General features: G+C 37.9%; 1 protein-coding gene across 1 annotated transcript in view; it reads right to left on the reverse strand.

Moving 5' to 3' along the window:
- Nucleotides 1-1,034: 1,034 nt before the first annotated feature.
- LOC131597270 (uncharacterized) overlaps nucleotides 1,035-24,752 on the reverse strand; it is a 34,831-nt gene continuing 11,113 nt past the window's right edge. Inside the window, exon 3 of the mRNA XM_058869977.1 lies at nucleotides 1,035-1,049. Within this exon, the coding sequence (XP_058725960.1) occupies nucleotides 1,035-1,049 (15 nt within the window). The remainder of the gene's footprint in view (nucleotides 1,050-24,752) is intronic.

Consider the following 24,752-nt stretch of genomic DNA (forward strand, 5'->3'; position numbering starts at 1 on the left):
ATGCAGTCTAGTCCTTGGAAAGAAGATGACAGGATGACTAATGATTTTGATTCAGACGGAGTGTCATCCATAAACTTCAACTGCAATATGGTGTCAGTTCTTCCTTACGAATTTTACCAAGAGACGGAAGTCGAAGACTGCGAGGAAGCTGACGCAGAAGAGATGGCGAAACACATACCTGCGTGTTACTATGTGCTGAATAATGGGGTTGTTGAAGAGCAGAATGAATTCTTCAAAAGACCCGACCAAGGTATGAGGAATCATCTGAAACCCCTTTACATAAGAGCCAAAATTAAAAATATGGGTATTAACAAGGTCCTAGTTGATGGAGGGGCAGCAGTGAATCTAATGCCCCAATATATGCTGAAAAGGATTAGTATGTTCGACACCGACATAAGGCCACATAATATGGTCTTGTCCAACTACGAAGGAAAAGTAGGACATACTTTGGGAGTTATCCAAGTGAACCTAACTATGGGTTCAGTCACAAGGCCAACTATGTTCATGGTTATACCAGCAAAGGCAAATTATAACCTTTTGTTGGGAAGAGAATGGATCCATGGGGTAGCTGTCGTACCTTCGACAATGCATCAAAGGTTAACCATCTGGAGAGAAGATGGAATAGTTGAAAACATTGAAGGAGACCAAAGCTACTATATGGCTGAAGTGAATCAAGTCAACAAAACCAGTTTCGACATAAATTTAGCCAACATAGGGCCATGCAATGCAGCAGAAGATATATACTCTCCAAATAAAAATGCTATGTATTATCTATCCTTACACCCAAATGGATTTCAGTGGAACAGAGAAATAATGGACGATCCAGAAGAGACAGAACCCATTGTGGGATTACCAGGAATACGGCCAACTGGCTGGGACGAAGACGTTGATTATGCCTGAGTCATCTTTCTTTGAAAAGATTTCGGCTTACATAGCCAAAAATAAAAGAAAAGCGGCTCTTGAAGCCGAACTATCAAACATAGCTATTGAAGCCACACAAAAAGAATCAGAAGTACCAGGCCCTGGGATACACTTTATCCCACAACCACCTGACGATACAATTCAGGACAAACAGGTTTCAAGCAAAGAAGCAAGCCAAAGATTAGACGCAATCTATGATGAAGAACCTTTGGGGTTTGAAAAAGATCCAATGGCACCAAATATAAACAGCGCAAAGTTGGAGCCAACCCTAAAGTCAAAGGTCATTGCATTATTAAAAGAAAATAAAGATTGTTTCGCCTGGGACTATGATGAAATGCTTGGTTTAAGGATGGACTTGATCGAATTGAGGTTGCCCATAAAAGAAGGGAAGAAGCCAATCAAGAAAACTCCTAGAAGATTCGCACCAGAAATCCTCTCGAAGATTAAAGCAGAGGTCCAAAGACTTCTTCGTTGCAAATTCATTAGGACTACGAGGTATGTCGAATGGATTGCTAATATTGTACCTGTTATTAAAAATAATGGTTCTTTAAGGGTATGTATAGATTTTCGTGATCTAAATGCAGCAACCCCTAAAGACGAATGTCCTATGCCTGTGGCAGAGATGCTAGTAGACTCAGCCGCAGGCTTCGAATATCTAAGTATGCTAGATGGATATTGTTATACCCCAAAATTTGCCCACATATTTTTCAAGAAAACTCCAATCTGAAAATTAAGGGTCTCATATAATCATGGATTTTTATTTCAACAAATATCCTGACATATGAAATACTTAGTTTTTAGAATTTTTCTTATACAGTAATTTGGCTTGCAGTTGAATTTATTCTTACGCAAACACCAAATACTGTTTATTACTTCACACATGCTATTTATTTATTTACAGATAAATGGTACTGACACAATTGGTACAGAGTTAAATCTTTTTGCAGGCGCAGAATCAGGAAACTCAGACTGTACTGGTAACAAGTAGATTATTATTATCTTTTGTTTCCCACTAATTTTTGTACTATATTCCATTATTTGCAAAAATCTTTTCAAATCTCTTTTTCAAAAATCAAATCTCTCTTTTTTCCAACACTATCATACACTTTCTTTCAAATCTTACTTCCACTCAAATTTTCCTTTTGTACGGAATCACATCATTCCCCAACGTCTCTTTCCTTCTTTCCATTCTATAAATACCTCTCATTTTCTTCCATAAAATCTCACATCAAATTCCAACTCATCTTTCAAATTCCTATCTCATATCTATTTTCTCTTCTTCCCTGACAAGAATGGCAAAGTGGATAGAGACACTGTTTCTTACAGTCATCACCATTGCTACGGTGATCATGACTTTCTTCTGCCTGCATAGTCCTGAAGAGTGTGGACCTGCAATGGTTGCACTCCCAATCATCTACATGTTATTGTTCATAGCATGGGTCATTAATCGTCATTCTTAAAATTTGCCGTATTTCTTATTTCTTAAATGTACCGTTTATTCGTCGTACTGTTCAATATAGTATGTGATATTTGTACTGTCAGTATTAAATGTTGTACTATTTGTCATAATATTGCTTAATTACTAAGATAATATTTTGTGTGTTTTCTGCCAGTCAAATATTCCTATTTCTGTGCATTAAATGATTTTCAGGGTTATTATCGGTAATTTTGCCCGCATACCGTAAATATTAGTTATTTATTATGTCTGTATTTTTCTAACAAGTCATGTAAATAAACTTTCATTTTTCACATAAAACAAAAACAAAAAACAACAAAAAAGAAAATTAACTTTGACTGTTGATTTTTCACTCTAACTGCTACATCAATACCTGAACAGTCAGTTGACAGCCAAACTGCTGGCAGTACAATTCTCAGTGTTTTGTACCATCAATCAAATCAATCTTTCACAATTCACAATTCAAAATTCCAAGATTTTTGTTCTAGAAGTCCTCTGAATATCACGCGATTAGCAGAGACTCAACACTGCACAAAAATCAGGTACGCTTAACTGTCTCCTACACAAACAATCCCTAATCAGGGTTTTTCTTGTTTTTACAGGAGCAACAAGTTTTTGAGAGCTCAAATGGATTTCATACACATCCATATATCTCAAAGTACCATCATACAAATTTTCAAACTTCAATTCACTCAGACGCACCGTCAGCAGCTCAAACAGTCAACAGACGACCCGTTTGACCAAAAAAGTCAACAGACAGTCAACAATGAATTTTTTTGTCAAAGTCCATATTTTGTCAAAGGATTCATCATTTGATCATTGGATGATCATAATTCATCAAGGAAAGATCAAAAATCAACAAAACCCTAAGATTCAAAATTAGGGTTTTTGCCTGAAAAGTCAACTCAACTTTGACTGATCATAACTCTCTCATCCTTCATCCAAAAAATTCAAACCAAAGCTTGTTTTGAAGGAAATTCAATTATCTTTCAAATGCCATTGATCCCATGGTCATTGGATTCACCATTTGAAAAATATGATCAAAGACATTACAGGTCATTTTCAAAGTCAACAAAAAGACACTTTTTTCAAAAGGACACACAAGGAGCTTCAAAAATCATTTTGACATGAGACCAAAGGCATTGGTTAGAGGACTCTTTGAGGTTTCCAAAAAGTGCAAGATCTCCTTCATATGACAAAAATTGAAGGATTTACACCTTGTTGAAGTTGGCTAAATTTTGGGAAAATACATGAAATCAACATTGTTCAAAATGGCATTTTTTCCAAATGGGGCCAAGTTTTCAGCATTCAAACATCATTTCCATGATATTATGGGCCTCCCACGACCAAGACTAAGCCCATACCTTTTTTTATCCATTTTTGCATGATTTTATCTTACTTTAAGATTAAAATTAAAAGGAAAATGCATGGATAATGGTAGCTTAACTTCCAAGCATGACTCACCCCTAAGGAATCTTCATCTTTTGCAGAGAATTGAAGAGCAAGGCAGGTGCATTGAAGGAGAGCAAGACTTGGTCAATTTTTCAAAGGTTTTTAATATTAAAAAACCAAAGTTTCAACAAAGGCAACTAAGGCACATATTAGCTTCAATTGTAAGCACACATAGCTTATGAATAAGCTATCTTAGTTCAGTAACAAGAGAGAGACGAGTTCAGAAGCATCCATAAGCATATAGCATACTTGTAACCACTTGTAATTTTCAAAGAAACTTGAAATTCGAATTTTAAGTTTCAGTCCATTTCAATATAAAATAAACATTCAAACATCATCTCTGAGCTACACTGAAACAATTCCAATCATTTCCAAGTCATAAACTTCACTGAATCGAGCTATATAAAGCCACGGTTTGTTCAAACTAAAACCAACTTATATCTCATAATTCACGCACATTTAACAAGATGTAGATGCATAATTGTGTTTGGTTTGAAGCTCTGGTCGTTTCTGGAGCTTCAATTGGACTTTAATGGTTGTTTGTATCATATACCATTTTAGGGTTTGCTTAGTTCAAAATTAGGGTTTTTCATTAGGGCCAAAATTAAGCAAAATTAAGGACATGGTTACATTCAGTGGAACAAGACGAATCCAATGGTGCCATCGCGCCTGATTTTTATGCTTGTTTACCCCTATTCGTTATTTTGCAGATTTAGGGTTCACTTACTATAGCGCTTTTTTACAACAGCGCTGTCAAAGGCCTTGTCTGAAGGTTGAAGACGAAGACGTGTCTTCCTCCCATTGGTTCAGAAGCGCGCGCGTGTTTTTTTAAATTTATCCCTAATCAAGTGTTTTGCAGGTGTAACGTGTACCATGGGCCTCAAAGTCTGGACCATCTGATCTTGCTTAACAGCTCATCCAACGCCTCAGAACACGCATGCGCATCATACTCCCTCATTTAATTTCCACATCTGATCAGTATCCTTTTATTTCTTATTTTTATTTTAATTTCTTTGTTAAATTAATTAAAAATAGTTTTAAAAATCCAAAAAATACGCAAAAAATATTTTTAGACTTCTAAAATAATATATTATTTTCTGAAATAAAAATATTTTATTTTTCTTCATAATTTCAATATTTTGCATAATTAATTAGTATATATTTATATATTTGCTTTTAATTATTCTAACCAATCAAAAAAATCATAAAAAAATTGTTCTTTGTGTTAAATATTGTTTATATATTATAAACTAATTTTGTACATATTTTGAATCATTTTATCTTTAAGTTTTAATTATTTGTATAATTATTTGCATAATTATGTTTTAATTAACTTAAATCAACTTCAAATCAATTTCAAAAATTCCAAAAAAAATTAGTTTTGTTTTAAAATTAATTGACACATATTTTTGTACATATTTTAAACTTAATTTCTAGGTTTAAATCTATTTTCATCTTTTTCTTCATTTTAATTTAATTAATCATGCATTAATTAATTAAAATCAAACCATAAAAAATCCAAAAAAAACATGCCTTTTATTTTTTGCAATTTAAATTCCTAGATAAATGTATAGGATGTCAAATTCATGTAAATAGGCTAGTTTACGTTTCCTGCACAATCGATGTAATAGCGTAGATTTACTTTCCGCACTTTACATTTCCGCATTTTAATTTCCAGCACATATAAACTGCGTGTATGTCAAAGATAAAATTGAACCGTTAGATCACTAACTTCAAAGATAAATATCTGAATCCAATCACAATCACACTTGCACCTCTTCAGGTAATCCCTTCTCATTCCTTTCAAAATCAAAGTCAAAATTCCACTGTTTTGAGTACAAAATCGAACCTTGCTTTTATATCCGGTGAAAGGATAGATTTTTAAAGGAAATAGGATAAAGACCTTACAACTCAGGGTAGACCTCCTAGTTTGCTTGCTCAAATCAAAACAAACAAAATTCTCATACACTGTTGATTTTTCAAAACTTTCAAAAAAGACAATACTTTGTATACATCCAAACACGGGTTATTACAAAGTTAACGTTCTTTTCAAAACATCTTTCGAAAGATAAACAAGCATTTTGTATACATCCACACACGGATCATTACAAAATTCAAATTACAAAGGTATTTGAAACCATATATGAGCAATTTCAGAGCAATTGAAAAGTGATCGAAAAACAAGTGAGCTAAGCAAACTTAAGAGCCCATGGATAACCATGGATACAAAGGGTGCTAATACCTTCCCTTTGTATAACCTACCCCCTTACCCAGAATTTCTTAAAGGTCTTTTTTCTGTTTCTTTTATAAACCTTTCCTTAATTGGATAAAATAAAAGGTCGGTGGCGACTCTGTGAATTTTCAAAAATGCGAAAGCATTAAGCGACAAAAAAGAGTCAGTTCACGTATCTCTACAGATCAGAGGTATGGCCCGGAATTAAAAAAATCGGAGGTCCACAGAACTGGCGACTCTGCTGGGGAGATACTTTCAAAAAACAAAATGTTTTCAAAAGGGGTTACCTTAAGAGAATAGATCACTTCGATGTTTTCAATTGATTGACTTGATTGCTCTATTTTTCAAAGGTTGGTTTGGGTATTTTGCTTGTGTGAAAGATTCTAACCCGAATCTCGAGATACCTTAAGTATATGACAATAGACCAAGGAAACTGTACGGCATGTACCGATACGGTTGATCTGGTAGTCATCGTTAGTGTGATACTTTGGTTTACACTGATGTCCCTTGAAAACGATCAAGGAGTATATTAGGCTTCCGAAATGTCATTAAACACTAATTTGTCTTAGAACCTTTTTAGTTGAACTTGACTTGTGGCCTATTAAGTGGCTAGCTTTGAAATTGATCGAAGTTAGTTATCCTCGAGGAATATTTTGATCGGCCGCTCGAGCGCCGCATTGAGATGTTACTTCCAAGGATCATAGAACCCGAATACTATTCTAGGACAGGTTTTAACCAACTCAACTTCAGTGGGGAGGGTATCACCTATCAGCTCCATGCAAGCCTTTAAACCTAAGGCTATTGTTTGATTTGTTTTTGTGTGCCACATGTTTGCATCATAAGCATATCATTTTTGCACCAAACACTTCAAGGATCAAAGAGTTTACCTTTGTTTTTGCAGGTAATGGCTCCCGCCACCAAAGATTACATCCGAATCAACGTCTCAACAATACCATCTGAACTAAAAGACTTGGTGTCAGAATTCCCCAGGAATGTTCAATTCACTGAAAGGCATGGTCACCTACTCCATTTGGTTACCTCAAAATTTGAAGAAGACATGATACGGGTCCTGTTCCAGTTCTTTGACCCTGAACATCATTGCTTTACCTTTCCTGATTACCAGTTGGTACCCACTTTGGAAGAATTCTCTGAACTAATGGGATTGCCTGTTCGAAATCAATTACCTTTCACTGGTTTAGAAAGGATTCCAAAACCTGAAGTCATTGCTGCTGCTTTACATCTGCGGAAATCAGAAATCGAGTCCAATTGGGAAACAAAGAGTGGAGTTAAGGGTTTGCTTGCCAAGTTCTTATTGGAAAAAGCTCGACTACTGCTAGAAAACAAAAGTTATCCAGCTTTTGAGGAAGTTATGGCACTTTTGATCTATGGGTTGGTTTTATTCCCAAATCCCGACCAGTTCATAAGTGTACACATCATCAACCTTTTCCTAATCCGTAACCCGGTACCAACATTGCTGGGAGACATTCTACATTCTCTACACACTCGTACTGTGAAGAAACGAGGAACTCTCATGTGCTGTATACCACTACTGGCTAGGTGGTTTACATTTCATCTTCCCCGATCAGTGTTGAGAAATGAACAAAGAATGCATTGGTCTCGCAGGATTATGTCTTTGTCTCATTCAGATATCCGGTGGAACAACTTCTTTCAAAGAGACATTACTATCATTGATCATTGTGGAGAGTACCCTAATGTGCCACTCCTTGGCATCAAAGGAGGCATCACTTACAATCCCTCTTTAGCTCTACGCCAATTCGGATATGCAAGGAGCAACGGTCCTCATGACATGATTATCCATGGCATTGTGTTTGATTACGAGAATGATTCTCATAGACACCGACGAAGGTTCATACATGCATGGGGCAGTGTCTATAGAATAGAAAGCAAAACTCTGGGGCAATGGAATTCTATTCCTATGGAACCCTACCTCAGATGGGTCCGCACTCATGCTCAGAAACTCCTTATGCCATATCCTGCTGTTCTACCTGTGACTATTGAACCAGAGGTCGAAGGATATGAACCTCAAGTTATTCTACACCCGGACATGCCAACTGACCTAGAAGAGTTGCAAAAATCTTGGGTTCAACTCAAAGAGGAAAGAGACACCTTCAAATCATACTGTCAAGACTATGAGAGAAGGATATTGGAGCTCACCGGACAGCTTCAAGAAGAACAGCAGATCAACACATTCCTGGGGGCAAAGAGAAAGCGTCCACGGGAGACCTGAAGGATCATTTACTTTATTTCTGTCTTGTAAGCCCAAATGAGGCAAAGAAAAAAGAAGCAAAAAAAAAGAGAAATAAATTGATTAACTAACGTTTGTTTCTTCTTTAACAAATCTAAACTCTAAGATCCTTGAAACATTGCACACACATTTCACTTCATGCATTGCATATACATTTCATACATTGCATTCATATACATTGCACATACATTTCATACATTGCATACACATGGCATCCAGTCATACACATTGCATAACAGGTTCACATGACGGATTTCTCATCTTCTCGCTGTTTATTTCAGTCAGAAGAGATGGAATCTGAAATGAGCATCAAGAATCTCGAAGCACAGAATGCCCAAGTTCAAGTGGCAATTCTGGAACTGGCAAAGGGGCAGCAAGAACTGAAAGCCCTGATAATCAAGAAGAAAAAGAAGCCTAAAGGATCTGTAGGCGTGAGTAACCTGAAAAGGAAGATCAAAATCCCAGTCAAAAAGTTCAAAAAGCCACCGATCCCTGAAACAGTCGGTGATGATGAACAAGAAGACAATCAAAGCAACCAGGGTTCTGCTAAACCCTCTCTCTCTTCAAATGAAGAAAATGATCATTCTGGGGACGAACCGGATGATGAAAAATACCAACAGCTGGAAGACCGTATGAAAGCTATGGAGATACAAAAAATACCTGGCTTAGATTTCAATGATCTGGGGCTCATCTCGGATGTTGTTATCCATCCAAAATTCAAAGTTCTTGTCTTTGCAAAATATGATGGAGTTTCTTGCCCGAAACTACATCTGAGATCCTATGTGAGGAAGATACAACCTCATACAACGGATAACAAATTGTGGATTCACTTCTTCCAAGAAAGTCTGTCGGGTACACAACTCGAGTGGTACTATCAGCTGGAAAATACCAAGGTTCATACTTGGGAAGAATTAGCTGCTGCTTTTTACAAACAGTACCAATACAATGCTGATCTTGCGCCAACCCGTACTCAACTAAGGGGCATGTCTATGGGACCAAAAGAAAGTTTCAAAGGATATGCACAAAAGTGGAGAGATATGGCTGGAAGGGTTCAACCACCCTTATCTGATCGCGAACTAGTTGACATGTTCATGGGCACTTTAACTGGCCCTTTCTATAGCCATTTGCTGGGAAGCTCATCATCAGGTTTCACTGACCTGATACTGACCGGAGAACGTGTCGAAAGTGGCATTCAAAATGGAAAAATTCAAATAGGTTCCACCTCTGGTACTACAAAAAGGCCCATCAGCGGGAGAAATGAGGTCAATGCAACACAAATTCAGAAAAGTCGCAAAAGTGAGCAGCATCAATCTGTAGGGGCAGTTCTGATCTCCGCATCTGCACCTCAAAAAGATCAACAGCCAAAATATACGCATCTACCAGATGCACCAAGAAGAAATTTCACCAAAATCAACATGCCAATTTCTCAGGCATTGCAGCACTTGCTAAAAGCAGATCTGATCACCTTAAGAGGTCCTCCAAGGAATGTCAACACTTCCTCTCCGAATTATCGCCCTGATGCGACATGTGCCTATCACTCAAACTATCCAGGACATGACGCAGATCACTGCTGGGCCCTGAAAAATAAAATACAAGATATGATAGATGCTGGTGAAATTGAGTTTGATCCTCCAGAAACTCCAAATGTCATCACTGCACCTATGCCAAAGCATGACAAAACTGTTAACGCTATCCTGGACACTGTTTACATCTATGATGTGAACGAATTATCAACTCCACTCTGCGAAGTCAAAGGAAAGCTAATCCGAGCTGGTTACTTCCCAGGATGTGACCCCGACTGCTTTTACTGCTCTTGCCTGCCCAATGGTTGTGAAAATCTGAGGATGGGAATTCAAAAATGGATGGATCGCCGTATCATTATGTTTGAGAGGCTCCCTTCTATGGACGTGTTGTGCGAAGTCTTTACAAAAGGGATGAGAATAGAGGATGCCTCAGTGATCTCCAGCTTACCATTCAAAATCTCTGCCAAGGCTCCATTCAAAATTTCTGCTACACTCAAAGTGGCATCAGTAGTCATTGCTAGTCCAACTCCATTTCCATACTCCTCAGACAAAGCTGTCCCATGGGGATACGACACTAATGTTTATGTTCATGGAATTAAGCAGGGTACCTCGATTGAAGAGACCGCAAAGTTAACTACTCCAACGGTGGGTAATATTGTGGGTACCAGCAAGATCACGAGAAGTGGAAGAATCTTTTCACCAGAAATTTCTCCAAATGTTGCTGCTGGTCCAGTCCGAGTCCCAGTTCCTAATCAAAATGTCAACGCTCGAGGCAAAGAGCCACAAGTTGAACAAGTTCGAACCCCGGTGGAGATCACTGCTGAGGATCCATCAAAGCAAGAAATGGAGGAAATATTGAAAATCATCTGCAAAAGTGATTACAATATTGTTGAGCAACTGGGGCACACCGCTTCAAAAATCTCAATGCTATCTCTGCTAAAATATTCAGAAGCTCATGCCAAAGCCATGATGAAGTTCCTAAAAGCTGCGCACGTGCCTCAAGAGATCTCAGTCGACCAATTTGAGAATTGTGTTGCCAATCTAACCGTGAGCAATGGTCTCGGTTTCTCTGATGTGGATCTAACCCCTGCTGGAAAAAATCACAACAAAGCCTTACATATCTCCATTGAATGTAATGGCACCACTCTATCTCATATGCTAGTAGATAACGGTTCTTCTCTGAACGTGTTACCGAAAACAGTACTAGAAAAGCTTGACTTCGAAGGAATTGTGTTACAACCAAGTGATGTTGTGGTAAGAGCCTTTGACGGGTCAACCAGAACGGTATACGGAAAAGTGAATCTCCCAATCAGAGTGGGTTCTCAAATCTTTGATTCTATCTTTTACGTAATGGAAATTCACCCAGCCTACTCCTGTTTACTTGGACGCCCTTGGATACATGGGGCAAACGCTGTAACTTCTACCCTACATCAGAAGTTAAAATATCTAGTAAAAGGAAAGATTGTCACAGTCTATGGCGAAGAGGAATATGTGGTTAGTCACCTAAGCAATTCCAAATATGTTGAGTTGGAGGACGAATTCATCGAAACTCCATGCCAATCATTTGAGGTGGTCCCCCCAGATGTCTCTGCCACCAAGCATATTCCTGCTACTCCAACTACAACTATGGCTTCTCTCAAAGATGCCAAAGCCATGATTGAACAGGGTGATTGCACAGTATGGGGACAGCTTCCCGATATACCCTACAAATCTGACAAGCTAGGTCTGGGCTATGATAGTGAAAATCAAAAGAATGATCAAAGTCCTCATTCTGGAGGATTAATGTCACACTTCGTCAGCCAAGAAGTAAACGCTATTGAAGATGAAGGAGTGTTCTTGAACCATATCATTCAGCCATATCCAGATGAAATTCCACCCATTTCCATGGGAATGTGGGATGCTGTGGGAGAACCAAACGGCGGGTATAATTATCAGTATGCCGAACCTCAGAATTCTTATATTGCTATGGAGGACCTTACCCCGACTAGATGGGGTGATGAAGTTGGAAATGATCAAATTTTCACAAGTCCCGCCACTGAGCAATATCAAAATCCACCCAAAGAAGTATGGGACACGCTAGCAGAACCCAGCGGCAAATATGACTATATGGTGAAATATTCCGCTCCTCCGAGCTCACAAATTGCCATGGAGGACATTGTCCCAACTGGATGGGATGAACATTACGATGACAATTTCGCTCTTGAAAAAGCCAGGGAAATACCAAATAACGAGGGTTGCTTTCTGTCAGCATACACTCCTCACCAAGATGCACAAGTCTCTATTCAAAACATCATCCCGACTGCATGGGACGGCCTTATCGAGCATCTCGCTCAGCCAACAGAGATATCTCAGCCTGGGCTCTCGTATCCAGCAGAGTATATCCCTTATCCCGAAGGATCACCGGCTCATTTTCCCACTAATGAAATCAATGCTGTGGGAGATGAAAAAGACAACTGCAACTGGAACAGCTGGGTACCCCCTGCTCACAACAGTGGATTGAACAACTGGAAAGCTGAGGATGTGATCTCCTTTGACCAGGAGTAAATGCCATTTCCTGTTTTCTTTCTTCAATACTCGTCCGTATTGATTCAAACACTCGTCCGTGTTATTTTCATTGATACTTGTTCGTATCTTTCTTCAATACTCGTCCGTATGGACTCAAACACTCGTACGTGTTAATTCTTCTGATACTCGATTGTAACTTTTTTCAATACTCGTCCGTATTGATTCAAACACGCCTCTGTGTTACTTTCTTTGATACTCGTTCGTATCTTTCTTCAATACTCGTCCGTATTGATTCAAACACGCGGCCGTGTTACTTTCTTTGATACTCCTTCGTATCTTTCTTCAATACTCGTCCGTATTGATTCAAACACTCGTCCGTATTATTTTCATTGATACTTGTTCGTATCTTTCTTCAATACTCGTCCGTATGGATTCACACACTCGTACGTGTTAATTCTTTTGATACTCGTTTGTAACTTTTTTCGATACTCGTCCGTATTGATTCAAACACGCGTCCGTGTTACTTTCTTTGATACTCGTTCGTATCTTTCTTCAATACTCGTCCGTATTGATTCAAACACGCGGTCGTGTGACTTTCTTTAATACTCGTTCGTATCTTTCTTCAATACTCGTCCGTATGGACTCAAACACTCGTACGTGTTAATTCTTCTGATACTCGTTTGTAACTTTTTTCAATACTCGTCCGTATTGATTCAAACACGCCTCCGTGTTACTTTCTTTGATACTCGTTCGTATCTTTCTTCAATACTCGTCCGTATTGATTCAAACACGCGGTCGTGTTACTTTCTTTGATACTCGTTCGTATCTTTCTTCAATACTCGTCCGTATGGACTCAAACACACGTACGTGTTAATTCTTCTGATACTCGATTGTAACTTTTTTCAATACTCGTCCGTATTGATTCAAACACGCCTCTGTGTTACTTTCTTTGATACTCGTTCGTATCTTTCTTCAATACTCGTCCGTATTGATTCAAACACGCGGCCGTGTTACTTTCTTTGATACTCCTTCGTATCTTTCTTCAATACTCGTCCGTATTGATTCAAACACTAGTACGTGTTAATTATTTTGATACTCGTCCGTATCTTTCTTCAATACTCGTCCGTATTGATTCAAACACTCTTCCGTGTTATTTTCTTTGATACTCGTTCGTATCTTTCTTCAATACTCGTCCGTATTGATTCCAACACTCGATCGTGTTATTTTCTTCGATACTCAACCGTATCTTTCTTCAATACTTGTCCCTATTGATTCAACCACCCGTCCGTGTTATTTGCTTTTGATACTCGTCCGTATCTTTCTTCAATACTCGTCCGTATTGATTCAAACACTCGTTCGTGTTATTTTCTTTGATACTCGTCCGTATCTTTCTTCAATACTCGTCTGTATGGATTCAAACACTCGTACGTGTTAATTCTTCTGATACTCGTTTGTAACTTTTTTCAATACTCGTCCGTATTGATTCAAACACGCGTCCGTGTTACTTTCTTTGATACTTGTTCGTATCTTTCTTCAATACTCATCCGTATTGATTCAAAAACGCGGCCGTGTTACTTTTTTTGATACTCCTCCGTATCTTTCTTCAATACTCGTCCGTATTGATTCAAACACTCGTCCGTGTTATTTTCATTGATACTTGTTCGTATCTTTCTTCAATACTCGTCCGTATGGACTCAAACACTCGTACGTGTTAATTCTTCTGATACTCGATTGTAACTTTTTTCAATACTCGTCCGTATTGATTCAAACACGCCTCTGTGTTACTTTCTTTGATACTCGTTCGTATCTTTCTTCAATACTCGTCCGTATTGATTCAAACACGCGGCCGTGTTACTTTCTTTGATACTCCTTCGTATCTTTCTTCAATACTCGTCCGTATTGATTCAAACACTCGTCCGTATTATTATCATTGATACTTGTTCGTATCTTTCTTCAATACTCGTCCGTATGGATTCAAACACTCGTACGTGTTAATTCTTTTGATACTCGTATGTAACTTTTTTCAATACTCGTCCGTATTGATTCAAACACGCGTCCGTGTTACTTTCTTTGATACTCGTTCGTATCCTTCTTCAATACTCGTCCGTATTGATTCAAACACGCGGTCGTGTTACTTTCTTTAATACTCGTTCGTATCTTTCTTCAATACTCGTCCGTATGGACTCAAACACTCGTACGTGTTAATTCTTGTGATACTCGTTTGTAACTTTTTTCAATACTCGTCCGTATTGATTCAAACACGCCTCCGTGTTACTTTCTTTGATACTCGTTCGTATCTTTCTTCAATACTCGTCCGTATTGATTCAAACACGCGGTCGTGTTACTTTCTTTGATACTCGTTCGTATCTTTCTTCAATACTCGTCCGTATGGACTCAAACACTCGTACGTGTTAATTCTTCTGATACTCGATTGTAACTTTTTTCAATACTCGTCCGTATTGATTCAAACACGCCTCTGTGTTACTTTCTTTGATACTCGTTCGTATCTTTCTTCAATACTCGTCCGTATTGATTCAAACACGCGGCCGTGTTACTTTCTTTGATACTCCTTCGTATCTTTCTTCAACACTCGTCCGTATTGATTCAAACACTCGTACGTGTTAATTATTTTGATACTCGTCCGTATCTTTCTTCAATACTCGTCCGTATTGATTCAAACACTCTTCCGTGTTATTTTCTTTGATACTCGTTCGTATCTTTCTTCAATACTCGTCCGTATTGATTCAAACACTCGATCGTGTTATTTTCTTCGATACTCAACCGTATCTTTCTTCAATACTTGTCCCTATTGATTCAACCACCCGTCCGTGTTATTTGCTTTTGATACTCGTCCGTATCTTTCTTCAATACTCGTCCGTATTGATTCAAACACTCGTCCGTGTTATTTTCTTTGATACTCGTCCGTATCTTTCTTCAATACTCGTCTGTATGGATTCAAACACTCGTACGTGTTAATTCTTCTGATACTCGTTTGTAACTTTTTTCAATACTCGTCCGTATTGATTCAAACACGCGTCTGTGTTACTCTCTTTGATACTTGTTCGTATCTTTCTTCAATACTCGTCCGTATTGATTCAAAAACGCGTCCGTGTTACTTTTTTTGATACTCCTCCGTATCTTTCTTCAATACTCGTCCGTATTGATTCAAACACTCGTCCGTGTTATTTTCATTGATACTTGTTCGTATCTTTCTTCAATACTCGTCCGTATGGACTCAAACACTCGTACGTGTTAATTCTTCTGATACTCGATTGTAACTTTTTTCAATACTCGTCCGTATTGATTCAAACACGCCTCTGTGTTACTTTCTTTGATACTCGTTCGTATCTTTCTTCAATCCTCGTCCGTATTGATTCAAACACGCGGCCGTGTTACTTTCTTTGATACTCCTTCGTATCTTTCTTCAATACTCGTCCGTATTGATTCAAACACTCGTCCGTATTATTTTCATTGATACTTGTTCGTATCTTTCTTCAATACTCGTCCGTATGGACTCAAACACTCGTACGTGTTAATTCTTCTGATACTCGATTGTAACTTTTTTCAATACTCGTCCGTATTGATTCAAACACGCCTCTGTGTTACTTTCTTTGATACTCGTTCGTATCTTTCTTCAATCCTCGTCCGTATTGATTCAAACACGCGGCCGTGTTACTTTCTTTGATACTCCTTCGTATCTTTCTTCAATACTCGTCCGTATTGATTCAAACACTCGTCCGTATTATTTTCATTGATACTTGTTCGTATCTTTCTTCAATACTCGTCCGTATTGATTCAAACACGCGGCCGTGTTACTTTCTTTGATACTCCTTCGTATCTTTCTTCAGTACTCGTCCGTATTGATTCAAACACTCGTACGTGTTAATTATTTTGATACTCGTCCGTATCTTTCTTCAATACTCGTCTGTATAGATTCAAACACTCTTCCGTGTTATTTTCTTTGATACTCATTCGTATCTTTCTTCAATACTCGTCCGTATGGACTCAAACACTCGTACGTGTTAATTCTTCTGATACTCGTTTGTAACTTTTTTCAATACTCGTCCGTATTGATTCAAACACGCCTCCGTGTTACTTTCTTTGATACTCGTTCGTATCTTTCTTAAATACTCGTCCGTATTGATTCAAACACGCGGTCGTGTTACTTTCTTTGATACTCGTTCGTATCTTTCTTCAATACTCGTCCGTATGGACTCAAACACTCGTACGTGTTAATTCTTCTGATACTCGATTGTAACTTTTTTCAATACTCGTCCGTATTGATTCAAACACGCCTCTGTGTTACTTTCTTTGATACTCGTTCGTATCTTTCTTCAATACTCGTCCGTATTGATTCAAACACTCGTACGTGTTAATTATTTTGATACTCGTCCGTATCTTTCTTCAATACTCGCCTGTATAGATTCAAACACTCTTCCGTGTTATTTTCTTTGATACTCATTCGTATCTTTCTTCAATACACGTCCGTATTGATTCAAACACTCGATCGTGTTATTTTCTTCGATACTCAACCGTATCTTTCTTCAATACTTGTCCCTATTGATTCAACCACCCGTCCGTGTTATTTGCTTTTGATACTCGTCCGTATCTTTCTTCAATACTCGTCCGTATTGAATCAAACACTCGTCCGTGTTATTTTCTTTGTTACTCGTTCGTATCTTTCTTCAATACTCGTCCGTATGGACTCAAACACTCGTACGTGTTAATTCTTCTGATACTCGTTTGTAACTTTTTTCAATACTCGTCCGTATTGATTCAAACATGCGTCCGTGTTACTTTCTTTGATACTCGTTCGTATCTTTCTTCAATACTCGTCCGTATTGATTCAAACACGCGGCCGTGTTACTTTCTTTGATACTCCTTCGTATCTTTCTTCAATACTCGTCCGTATTGATTCAAACACTCGTACGTGTTAATTATTTTGATACTCGTCTGTATCTTTCTTCAATACTCGTCTGTATAGATTCAAACACTCTTCCGTGTTATTTTCTTTGATACTCATTCGTATCTTTCTTCAATACACGTTCGTATTGATTCAAACACTCGATCGTGTGATTTTCTTCGATACTCAACCGTATCTTTCTTCAATACTTGTCCCTATTGATTCAACCACCCGTCCGTGTTATTTGCTTTTGATACTCGTCCGTATCTTTCTTCAATACTCGTCCGTATTGAATCAAACACTCGTCCGTGTTATTTTCTTTGTTACTCGTTCGTATCTTTCTTCAATACTCGTCCGTATGGACTCAAACACTCGTACGTGTTAATTCTTCTGATACTCGTTTGTAACTTTTTTCAATACTCGTCCGTATTGATTCAAACATGCGTCCGTGTTACTTTCTTTGATACTCGTTCGTATCTTTCTTCAATACTCGTCCGTATTGATTCAAACACGCGGCCGTGTTACTTTCTTTGATACTCCTTCGTATCTTTCTTCAATACTCGTCCGTATTGATTCAAACACTCGTACGTGTTAATTATTTTGATACTCGTCTGTATCTTTCTTCAATACTCGTCTGTATAGATTCAAACACTCTTCCGTGTTATTTTCTTTGATACTCATTCGTATCTTTCTTCAATACACGTTCGTATTGATTCAAACACTCGATCGTGTGATTTTCTTCGATACTCAACCGTATCTTTCTTCAATACTCGTCCGTATTGATTCAAACACGCGGCCGTGTTACTTTCTTTGATACTCCTTCGTATCTTTCTTCAATACTCGTCCGTATTGATTCAAACACTCGTCCGTATTATTATCATTGATACTTGTTCGTATCTTTCTTCAATACTCGTCCGTATGGATTCAAACACTCGTACGTGTTAATTCTTTTGATACTCGTATGTAACTTTTTTCAATACTCGTCCGTATTGATTCAAACACGCGTCCGTGTTACTTTCTTTGATACTCGTTCGTATCCTTCTTCAATACTCGTCCGTATTGATTCAAACACGCGGTCGTGTTACTTTCTTTAATACTCGTTCGTATCTTTCTTCAATACTCGTCCGTATGGACTCAAACACTCGTACGTGTTAATTCTTGTGATACTCGTTTGTAACTTTTTTCAATACTCGTCCGTATTGATTCAAACACGCCTCCGTGTTACTTTCTTTGATACTCGTTCGTATCTTTCTTCAATACTCGTCCGTATTGATTCAAACACGCGGTCGTGTTACTTTCTTTGATACTCGTTCGTATCTTTCTTCAATACTCGTCCGTATGGACTCAAACACTCGTACGTGTTAATTCTTCTGATACTCGATTGTAACTTTTTTCAATACTCGTCCGTATTGATTCAAACACGCCTCTGTGTTACTTTCTTTGATACTCGTTCGTATCTTTCTTCAATACTCGTCCGTATTGATTCAAACACGCGGCCGTGTTACTTTCTTTGATACTCCTTCGTATCTTTCTTCAACACTCGTCCGTATTGATTCAAACACTCGTACGTGTTAATTATTTTGATACTCGTCCGTATCTTTCTTCAATACTCGTCCGTATTGATTCAAACACTCTTCCGTGTTATTTTCTTTGATACTCGTTCGTATCTTTCTTCAATACTCGTCCGTATTGATTCAAACACTCGATCGTGTTATTTTCTTCGATACTCAACCGTATCTTTCTTCAATACTTGTCCCTATTGATTCAACCACCCGTCCGTGTTATTTGCTTTTGATACTCGTCCGTATCTTTCTTCAATACTCGTCCGTATTGATTCAAACACTCGTCCGTGTTATTTTCTTTGATACTCGTCCGTATCTTTCTTCAATACTCGTCTGTATGGATTCAAACACTCGTACGTGTTAATTCTTCTGATACTCGTTTGTAACTTTTTTCAATACTCGTCCGTATTGATTCAAACACGCGTCTGTGTTACTCTCTTTGATACTTGTTCGTATCTTTCTTCAATACTCGTCCGTATTGATTCAAAAACGCGTCCGTGTTACTTTTTTTGATACTCCTCCGTATCTTTCTTCAATACTCGTCCGTATTGATTCAAACACTCGTCCGTGTTATTTTCATTGATACTTGTTCGTATCTTTCTTCAATACTCGTCCGTATGGACTCAAACACTCGTACGTGTTAATTCTTCTGATACTCGATTGTAACTTTTTTCAATACTCGTCCGTATTGATTCAAACACGCCTCTGTGTTACTTTCTTTGATACTCGTTCGTATCTTTCTTCAATCCTCGTCCGTATTGATTCAAACACGCGGCCGTGTTACTTTCTTTGATACTCCTTCGTATCTTTCTTCAATACTCGTCCGTATTGATTCAAACACTCGTCCGTATTATTTTCATTGATACTTGTTCGTATCTTTCTTCAATACTCGTCCGTATGGACTCAAACACTCGTACGTGTTAATTCTTCTGATACTCGATTGTAACTTTTTTCAATACTCGTCCGTATTGATTCAAACACGCCTCTGTGTTACTTTCTTTGATACTCGTTCGTATCTTTCTTCAATCCTCGTCCGTATTGATTCAAACACGCGGCCGTGTTACTTTCTTTGATACTCCTTCGTATCTTTCTTCAATACTCGTCCGTATTGATTCAAACACTCGTCCGTATTATTTTCATTGATACTTGTTCGTATCTTTCTTCAATACTCGTCCGTATTGATTCAAACACGCGGCCGTGTTACTTTCTTTGATACTCCTTCGTATCTTTCTTCAGTACTCGTCCGTATTGATTCAAACACTCGTACGTGTTAATTATTTTGATACTCGTCCGTATCTTTCTTCAATACTCGTCTGTATAGATTCAAACACTCTTCCGTGTTATTTTCTTTGATACTCATTCGTATCTTTCTTCAATACTCGTCCGTATGGACTCAAACACTCGTACGTGTTAATTCTTCTGATACTCGTTTGTAACTTTTTTCAATACTCGTCCGTATTGATTCAAACACGCCTCCGTGTTACTTTCTTTGATACTCGTTCGTATCTTTCTTAAATACTCGTCCGTATTGATTCAAACACGCGGTCGTGTTACTTTCTTTGATACTCGTTCGTATCTTTCTTCAATACTCGTCCGTATGGACTCAAACACTCGTACGTGTTAATTCTTCTGATACTCGATTGTAACTTTTTTCAATACTCGTCCGTATTGATTCAAACACGCCTCTGTGTTACTTTCTTTGATACTCGTTCGTATCTTTCTTCAATACTCGTCCGTATTGATTCAAACACTCGTACGTGTTAATTATTTTGATACTCGTCCGTATCTTTCTTCAATACTCGCCTGTATAGATTCAAACACTCTTCCGTGTTATTTTCTTTGATACTCATTCGTATCTTTCTTCAATACACGTCCGTATTGATTCAAACACTCGATCGTGTTATTTTCTTCGATACTCAACCGTATCTTTCTTCAATACTTGTCCCTATTGATTCAACCACCCGTCCGTGTTATTTGCTTTTGATACTCGTCCGTATCTTTCTTCAATACTCGTCCGTATTGAATCAAACACTCGTCCGTGTTATTTTCTTTGTTACTCGTTCGTATCTTTCTTCAATACTCGTCCGTATGGACTCAAACACTCGTACGTGTTAATTCTTCTGATACTCGTTTGTAACTTTTTTCAATACTCGTCCGTATTGATTCAAACATGCGTCCGTGTTACTTTCTTTGATACTCGTTCGTATCTTTCTTCAATACTCGTCCGTATTGATTCAAACACGCGGCCGTGTTACTTTCTTTGATACTCCTTCGTATCTTTCTTCAATACTCGTCCGTATTGATTCAAACACTCGTACGTGTTAATTATTTTGATACTCGTCTGTATCTTTCTTCAATACTCGTCTGTATAGATTCAAACACTCTTCCGTGTTATTTTCTTTGATACTCATTCGTATCTTTCTTCAATACACGTTCGTATTGATTCAAACACTCGATCGTGTGATTTTCTTCGATACTCAACCGTATCTTTCTTCAATACTTGTCCCTATTGATTCAACCACCCGTCCGTGTTATTTGCTTTTGATACTCGTCCGTATCTTTCTTCAATACTCGTCCGTATTGAATCAAACACTCGTCCGTGTTATTTTCTTTGTTACTCGTTCGTATCTTTCTTCAATACTCGTCCGTATGGACTCAAACACTCGTACGTGTTAATTCTTCTGATACTCGTTTGTAACTTTTTTCAATACTCGTCCGTATTGATTCAAACATGCGTCCGTGTTACTTTCTTTGATACTCGTTCGTATCTTTCTTCAATACTCGTCCGTATTGATTCAAACACGCGGCCGTGTTACTTTCTTTGATACTCCTTCGTATCTTTCTTCAATACTCGTCCGTATTGATTCAAACACTCGTACGTGTTAATTATTTTGATACTCGTCTGTATCTTTCTTCAATACTCGTCTGTATAGATTCAAACACTCTTCCGTGTTATTTTCTTTGATACTCATTCGTATCTTTCTTCAATACACGTTCGTATTGATTCAAACACTCGATCGTGTGATTTTCTTCGATACTCAACCGTATCTTTCTTCAATACTTGTCCCTATTGATTCAACCACCCGTCCGTGTTATTTGCTTTTGATACTCGTCCGTATCTTTCTTCAATACTCGTCCGTATTGATTCAAACACTCGTTCGTGTTATTTTCTTTGATACTAGTCCGTATCTTTCTTCAATACTCGTCCGTATGGATTCAAACACTCGTACGTGTTAATTCTTTTGATACTGGTTTGTAACTTTTTTCAATACTCATTCGTATTGATTCAAACACGCTTCCGTGTTACTTTCTTTGATACTCGTTCGTATCTTTCTTCAATACTCGTCCGTATTGATTCAAACACGCAGCCGTGTTACTTTCTTTGATACTCGTTCGTATCATTCTTCAATACTCGTCCGTATTGATTCAAACACTCGTACGTGTTAATTATTTTGATACTCGTCCGTATTTTTCTTCAATACTCGTCTGTATAGATTCAAACACTCTTCCGTGTTATTTTCATTGATACTCATTCGTATCTTTCTTCAATACACGTCCGTATTGATTCAAACACTCGTCTGTGTTAATTCTTTTGATACTCATCTGTATCTTTCTTCAATACTCGTCCGTATTGATTCAAACACTCGTACGTGTTAATTATTTTGATACTCGTCCAAATATTTCTTCAATACTCGTCCGTATTGATTCAAACACTCTTCCGTGTTATTTTCTTTGATACTCGTTCGTATCTTTCTTCAATACTCGTCCGTATTGATTCAAACACTCGATCGTGTTATTTTCTTCGATACTCAACCGTATCTTTCTTCAATACTTGTCCCTATTGATTCAACCACCCGTCCGTGTTATTTGCTTTTGATACTCGTCCGTATCTTTCTTCAATACTCGTCCGTATTGATTCAAACACTCGTCCGTGTTATTTTCTTTGATACTCGTCCGTATCTTTCTTCAATACTCGTCCGTATGGACTCAAACACTCGTACGTGTTAATTCTTCTGATACTCGATTGTAACTTTTTTCAATACTCGTCCGTATTGATTCAAACACGCGTCCGTGTTACTTTCTTTGATACTCGTTCGTATCTTTCTTCAATACTCGTCCGTATTGATTCAAACACGCGGCCGTGTTACTTTCTTTGATACTCCTTCGTATCTTTCTTCAATACTCGTCCGTATTGATTCAAACACTCGTCCGTATTATTTTCATTGATACTTGTTCGTATCTTTCTTCAATACTCGTCCGTATGGATTCAAACACTCGTACGTGTTAATTCTTTTGATACTCGTTTGTAACTTTTTTCAATACTCGTCCGTATTGATTCAAACACGCGTCCGTGTTACTTTCTTTGATACTCGTTCGTATCTTTCTTCAATACTCGTCCGTATTGATTCAAACACGCGGTCGTGTTACTTTCTTTAATACTCGTTCGTATCTTTCTTCAATACTCGTCCGTATGGACTCAAACACTCGTACGTGTTAATTCTTCTGATACTCGTTTGTAACTTTTTTCAATACTCGTCCGTATTGATTCAAACACGCCTCCGTGTTACTTTCTTTGATACTCGTTCGTATCTTTCTTAAATACTCGTCCGTATTGATTCAAACACGCGGTCGTGTTACTTTCTTTGATACTCGTTCGTATCTTTCTTCAATACTCGTCCGTATGGACTCAAACACTCGTACGTGTTAATTCTTCTGATACTCGATTGTAACTTTTTTCAATACTCGTCTGTATTGATTCAAACACGCCTCTGTGTTACTTTCTTTGATACTCGTTCGTATCTTTCTTCAATACTCGTCCGTATTGATTCAAACACGCGGCCGTGTTACTTTCTTTGATACTCCTTCGTATCTTTCTTCAGTACTCGTCCGTATTGATTCAAACACTCGTACGTGTTAATTATTTTGATACTCGTCCGTATCTTTCTTCAATACTCGTCTGTATAGATTCAAACACTCTTCCGTGTTATTTTCTTTGATACTCATTCGTATCTTTCTTCAATACACGTCCGTATTGATTCAAACACTCGTTCGTGTTATTTTCTTTGATACTCGTCCGTATCTTTCTTCAATACTCGTCCGTATGGATTCAAACACTCGTACGTGTTAATTCTTTTGATACTGGTTTGTAACTTTTTTCAATACTCATTCGTATTGATTCAAACACGCGTCCGTGTTACTTTCTTTGATACTCGTTTGTATCTTTCTTCAATACTCGTCCGTATTGATTCAAACACGCGGCCGTGTTACTTTCTTTGATACTCGTTCGTATCATTCTTCAATACTCGTCCGTATTGATTCAAACACTCGTACGTGTTAATTATTTTGATACTCGTCCATATTTTTCTTCAATACTCGTCTGTATAGATTCAAACACTCTTCCGTGTTATTTTCATTGATACTCATTCATATCTTTCTTCAATACACGTCCGTATTGATTCAAACACTCGTCTGTGTTAATTCTTTTGATACTCATCCGTATCTTTCTTCAATACTCGTCCGTATTGATTCAAACACTCGTACGTGTTAATTATTTTGATACTCGTCCAAATATTTCTTCAATACTCGTCCGTATTGATTCAAACACTCTTCCGTGTTATTTTCTTTGATACTCGTTCGTATCTTTCTTCAATACTCGTCCGTATTGATTCAAACACTCGATCGTGTTATTTTCTTCGATACTCAACCGTATCTTTCTTCAATACTTGTCCCTATTGATTCAACCACCCGTCCGTGTTATTTGCTTTTGATACTCGTCCGTATCTTTCTTCAATACTCGTCCGTATTGAATCAAACACTCGTCCGTGTTATTTTCTTTGATACTCGTTCGTATCTTTCTTCAATACTCGTCCGTATGGACTCAAACACTCGTACGTGTTAATTCTTCTGATACTCGTTTGTAACTTTTTTCAA

The sequence above is a fragment of the Vicia villosa genome, linkage group LG4, assembly GCF_029867415.1.
Source record: "Vicia villosa cultivar HV-30 ecotype Madison, WI linkage group LG4, Vvil1.0, whole genome shotgun sequence".
In the NCBI taxonomy this organism is placed as follows: Eukaryota; Viridiplantae; Streptophyta; class Magnoliopsida; order Fabales; family Fabaceae; genus Vicia; species Vicia villosa.